Here is a 6,000-nt window from a genome sequence, read left to right on the forward strand (position 1 = left end):
GAGCATCAGTATTACATGTAAAGAAACTGCGCGTCCACCCCGTTCATTTATAAAAAGACACGCAGAACATGCATTCATATTTAAATAGTCTTTTGCGGCATAATATTTACAGATACTAGTCTATATCGCGACTTGATGTAAGTGTAATGACCAACTTTTGATTAATTCATTCAAACTTTGACAAATTCGGTGGAAATCATAGGGCCATACAAAAAAAAAAAAAAAAAGATTAGCCCTAGATAGTTAGATAGATTTATTTTACATGGAAATGTCAGAACACACTTTAAAAGTGCTTGCTAGCTTTAATGGTTACTAAACGAGCTAAAATCATACTAAAGCATTACAGAGTCACAAATCAGCAAACAAATTCTTACAGAACTCTTTGGACCTCAAGGAAGAGTTTTGAAATTCAAACCATAGTGGCTTGCTCATACAAGCCAAGGGTTTGGAAAAGATGTGTGTGATGAGGGAATGTTTTAAAACAGGAGGGAGTGTTCTTCAGTCTTGGTACAGACTGGTGGAGCAACCAAGACACAGAACTCCAGGAGCACTTTAAAGAGCACACATCTTCCCAAACTCTCTGACTGGTATGTAAACATGGAAATTTAGATCTACACACTACTATAATTGCAAAAGTGTTGGTTGTTTTAGCTGATTTTGTATCTGTGTAAAGATTTCATGCATTCTGTATATTTCTGTACTTTTTAAAAAGTATATATTTGCAATAAGTTAAGTTCATTGAAACATAAATGTTTATTTGTCATTTTTATTCCATTTTCACATGCACGTTGTTTTAAAAATGTAGCTTTCTTACAGACCATGAGGAAAATGTCATGCACAGCTATCAGGCAAGTCGGTACAGATTGTGCCCTGAAACCAAATATGGTCTTTATGCACCAATATTATTTTTAGGATTAAGATTAATAGTGAGTTTAGTAGCACAGGGCTTGATTTATCTCTCAGTAAACATATATTATCTGAGGAGAGGAAAAGACCAAGGCAGTCATTTTAACATTTTCAAGGGGAGGAAATGCACTTTCAGTAGTTAGTTTCAGTAACTACACATGTAATCTAAGTTTCTGGGTATAATTGTGCAGGAAACATAAAGAGCCAGGATGATTTTCAGGGTGAGCCTGTTGTTCCTGACCATAACTGTGGTCGTAGTCTGTGGTCAGAAGAGACGGACTGCAAAAGAGGAGTGGAACTACCGTGATGGCTGTAAGTGGATGTCTTCTTGACTTGTTTCATAAAACACAAACCGGTTGATTTATGTGTTAATATTCTTGCAGTGTTTTTTGTTTGAATGAACCTGAAAATACTCCTAAATAATATCACCGTGGTTGCATTTGATAAAAATGTCAACGATATTGCTTTCTGGTCTTCAGCTGAGAGAGTAAGCATGCGAGGAGTTGCAAATCTGACTCAAGTGCTTGACGACTGGAGGTTCGACATCCTGAACCAAGTAAAAGGACTCCTGCAAAACGACCATCAGTCCTTGCTGCCTGACTACTCCAGGTACGCTTTCATGAGGTTCAGTGCATTACATCAAACTCTCAGATTCAGGCATTCTTTCTCTCCACAGAGAGAAAACAGCAGGAACGCAACGTTGTTATTTTGGTATCTGCAGCTATGTCAAAATGCGGACTGCGTTCTTTCAGAGCAGAACATTTCATTATGCTGGAAGCCTTGCAAAATATTTTATGTGCTTAATGGGGAACTTCCTGGCTCCTTATGGTTTGGAATCTAGTCATGTTCATATTCCTCAAAGCTCAAAGCCAACCAGAGACTGCGCTATACCGTGCTGCTCTCAAATTTCTCTCTCTCTTTAACTCTTCCCAGGATCCATCCTCTCTCTGAGGCGCTGGATGACTTGTACAAAGAGTTCAATGCCCTGAAAACTCATCTTGGTGAGCTGACCGAGAAGTTTGGACCTTTGGAAACCTTCATAGATGAACTGAAGGCCGAGAAAGCCAGCGCGAGCGCAGCACCTGCTAGCCCGGTGCGCAAACGTCTCATTAAGAAGACGCCTGTTGTCTCCTAAACGGCCGTGTTTCAGTAGAGCTGGATCTCTTCTATCATCAAACCACTATAGATTCCTTTAGCAGCCTTTTCTTTGAGCTTTTCACTATTTTGGCATCTTGTTGCTGTATGTTGCTGGGAAACAGGTAATAAACAATATGCTCAACATTGTGAATGTCCCTCTATGTGGTTTGGGTTGTATCTAAAAGCACCAATTTAACTGTGACAGCCCGTTCTTAATTAACATTGGACACAGCTGTAACCGCAGGACTTTATATATTTTTTTTTAGAATACCTTCCATTGCTCGTAATCAAAAGGAAACAAATAAGCATTTGTTATTCAGTATGAGAGTATTACATTTAGCTGTCTTTAATCCTGTAGTTGGAATTAGTCTGCATGAGTATATTCAAATATGCATGACTGTCAGTGAACTGATATGTGGCATTTGCAGCTCTCAAAATGATCAATGGCTCATACAGGTATAAACTGATTATGTACAAGCTAAGAACATTTCAGGAACACAATAAATTGTGTTTTTCATTGTGTATTTATGCTTATAATCGGATGAGCATGGTAATTAGATGCTTAATATCTCTTGGCTCATATTTGCCATCTCATGTAAGCTATAATAAATTCAGACTGTTGCATTCACTTCTAAGTTTCAGTGTGTTAGCTAACTTTTGACATAATTAGCTTTGTGCATAATAGTTTGGTGTTTGTTTTGTGTAATAGCCAACCAGCTTTCATTATCTGTGTTTGTCTCATCCCATTTTCTCAGTCTCGCAAACTTACGAGAAGCTCTATCTATCTATCTATCTATCTATCTATCTATCTATCTATCTATCTATCTATCTATCTATCTATCTATCTACCTAACAGTTTTTCTGCAAGCAAAATTCAAGAACACCAGGCAGCAGTAGAAGAGAGGTCCTTTTTTTAACACTGTTTATACTATACTTTATGACCAGTGATTTGGTAATATAAGGTCTTCTGTAGCACTTTATTACTATAATTCAAAATGCACCCCGTCATTAAAACACACATAAACATAAGAGGCAGCTCTATTATTTATTGACTCTGTGACAGTTTCACTCTGAGCTCCACAGTCAACAGCAGAACTGCATATACAGTGGCCTGAACAAGTATTTGGACACTTTTAGAATTGTTTTATATTTTGTATATCGCAAATATATTCTTTAATTCATAATTAAACCTTCGCAAAGACCCGCCCCCCTTCGTTACTGTTTCTCATCAGTTCTCACAAAGTGAAAAATACATTGAGGAGCAAAGAGGATACTGACAACATGCCGACAGACAAGACAAAGCAGGTTACTTTTGGTACAAAACAAGGTCTCAGCTTTCAAATTTTGTATGATAAATACCACTTGTGGCTCTTTGAATGAAAATAAAACATGAATGGAAAAAAGAACTTATCTTGTTTCAACTGTGGAAAGACGTCAATACACATTATTTTTCAAGTTCAAGATCAAAGTGGTTAATCTACTCTGCTGTCTGGTTTGTTTGTCGGACAGAATGGTCGATTCTGGCCGGCACCGATCGCCCAGTGTGTGCCGACATATAGTGCAACTGTGCTGTCGGCGTCCCGAGTTCAATCCCCGTTTTGAGGTCCTTTACTGATTCCGCTCTTCACCCAATGCTTTCCTGTCTGCTCTCAACTGTCCTGTCAAATAAAGGCAAAAAGCCCCATAAATATAACTTAAAAAAAAAGAAGAATGATAGATTCTGTGTTATGATTGGTCAGATCACGTCAATCAAAATCCCTGCGAAGTGTCAACTGTGTCTAAAGTGTTTAAATTTGATACTCCATATTGTACTCACATCCAGGGCCTTATTTATGAAACAATTTTTGTATATGTGACCCTGGACCACAAAACCAGTCACAAAGGTCAATTTTATGAAATTGAGATTTATACATCATCTGAAAGCTGGAAAAATAAGCTTTCCATTGATGTATGGTTTGTTAGGATAGGACAATATGTGGTCCAAGATACAACTTGTCCAAGACAAGATACAACTATTTGAAAATCTGGAATCTGAGGGTGCAAAAACATTAAAATACTGAGAAAATTGCCTTTAAAGTTGTCCAAATAAAGTTCTTAGCAATGCATATTACTAATCATGAATTATGTTTTGATATATTTACGGTTGGAAATTTACAAAATATCTTCACGGAACATGATCTTTGCTTAATATCCTAATAATTTTTTGGTGTAAAAGAAAATATTATAATTTTGACCCATACAATGTATTTTTAGCTTTTGCTACAAATACACCTGTGCTAATTAAGACTGGTTTTGTCATCCAGGGTAACATATAAACTGTTCACAAACCATTCTTACATAAATTGCTGCAGTCAGTTCAATGCGTCCATGCACATTTATTCAATAATTTATGTAAGCATAGTTGCACAATTGATTTACACACTAACTTATTTGTTTTTCACAAATGAGGCCCACAGACCACAGACTGTGATGCATAAATGTGACCACCAGGAGGAAATACAATGTTGTGTCTGTCTATGAGTAAGCCTATATATTAAAAAGTGGTTAGGACACTGTGGTCATGAAGTCATGTACAGCTCAAACAATCCAAGTAATTCCAGAGTTACCATACCACATCTTTTTATGTCTGTTATATCATCTGTGTCCCAGAGGAACAACACCAACAGACAGCATTGGCAAAAGATATTAAAATAACTATGTTCACAATGCACACTCGATGACGGAGACATATCATAAATCATAAATCTCAGAAGAAAGTCTCTTACATCTTTGAAGATTTATGAAGCAACACACTCAAAGGAGGGCAGAAAATGTGTTACACAGCCCTACATTGTATAATCATCTCTTATTCCCTTAAGTATCTTGAGCTGTAAATTCATTTTCACGACTGTAATCCGTCACTGGTGCTTTGGAATTTGAAAGTTATTGAAAGATTTGACAGTATCTTCCTTTGTTGCTCATCCATATTAAAGCATTATCTTACAGAACATTCAGTCATTTACTCACCTTCATGCTGTTCTGAGTTTCTGTCTTTCGTCTTTGGAACACAAATGGAGATGTTAGGAAGAATGTTCATGCTGTTTTTTTTCCAATAGTGAATGGGGACTAATGCTTTCATGCACCAACATTGACAAAAAAAGAATCACAATAAAATTAGTCCATTTGTGTTCCACTGAGAAAAGCAAGTCATATAGGTTTGAAACAACATGGGGGTGAGAGAAATATGATATTTTCATTTTTAGGTGCACTATCTGTATAAGAATGATTTAGTAATAAGTCTTATCAGACAGCATGTCAGTATTAGCTGTAGTCATTTTAATGTCTGTTCCTCAGATATGCAAAAACAGTGAAGAACAAGATAAGATATGTAAGACAAATTAATGTGGAAATAGCCACACTTGTGGGAGGTTGTTGTCTTTAACAGAATTATTTCACTTACTATTATAATTGCTTTTGGTAGATCAAATGGTCTTTTATTCTTATCTGATGTACGTTTTAAATGAGTTTCTATTTTTTATTGAAGATGCTATATTAAAGATGCTGAAATGATTTGAACATTGTATTAAGACATAAAGTGAACTGATTGTATTAACAAGCAATTAAATGTTATTTAAGTGTTAAATAATGTATAAAGTGTTACATTTACATTCTAGAAATAATTGGCTTCATGAAACGCTAATTTGCGAACACTTTTGATTTAAGACTGACTTAAAGAGAACCGTTTTAAACCAGGGTCAAAGCGAGGCATTTTGACCATTTGGAACATTTATGACTTATATGGCTTGAACACTCGGTACAGCTTTAACCTTGAGTCATAGACCACTTACGTCATGCGAGTCTCATAGTTCTGGGAAAATGGTCATAAGGGGCATCTTTTATTGATTTCTCAGTCATTTACAGAGTGTGATCAAAAGCTCAATTGTAAAATTGAGATGGCGATTTTAAAAAGTTGGGAAG

General features: G+C 36.2%; 1 protein-coding gene across 1 annotated transcript; it reads left to right on the forward strand.

Moving 5' to 3' along the window:
• Positions 1–474: 474 nt before the first annotated feature.
• On the forward strand, positions 475–2,671 carry si:ch211-76l23.4 (uncharacterized). Its single transcript, XM_051098916.1, has 4 exons — positions 475–587; positions 1,098–1,218; positions 1,386–1,515; positions 1,840–2,671. Exons 2-4 carry the CDS (start codon positions 1,116–1,118, stop codon positions 2,039–2,041), a joined length of 435 nt encoding a protein of 144 aa, XP_050954873.1. The 5' UTR covers positions 475–587; positions 1,098–1,115; the 3' UTR covers positions 2,042–2,671.
• The last annotated feature ends 3,329 nt before the right edge of the window (positions 2,672–6,000 follow it).

This window comes from Labeo rohita, chromosome 3 (assembly GCF_022985175.1).
Source record: "Labeo rohita strain BAU-BD-2019 chromosome 3, IGBB_LRoh.1.0, whole genome shotgun sequence".
Classification (NCBI taxonomy): Eukaryota; Metazoa; Chordata; class Actinopteri; order Cypriniformes; family Cyprinidae; genus Labeo; species Labeo rohita.

Coding starts and splice junctions, on each gene's coding strand:
- si:ch211-76l23.4 (XM_051098916.1), top strand. CDS start 1,116: ATGATTTTCAGGGTGAGCCTGTTGTTCCTGACCATAACTGTGGTCGTA. Junction 1,219..1,385: donor GTGGAACTACCGTGATGGCT/GTAAGTGGATGT, acceptor TCTGGTCTTCAG/CTGAGAGAGTAAGCATGCGA. Junction 1,516..1,839: donor TTGCTGCCTGACTACTCCAG/GTACGCTTTCAT, acceptor AACTCTTCCCAG/GATCCATCCTCTCTCTGAGG.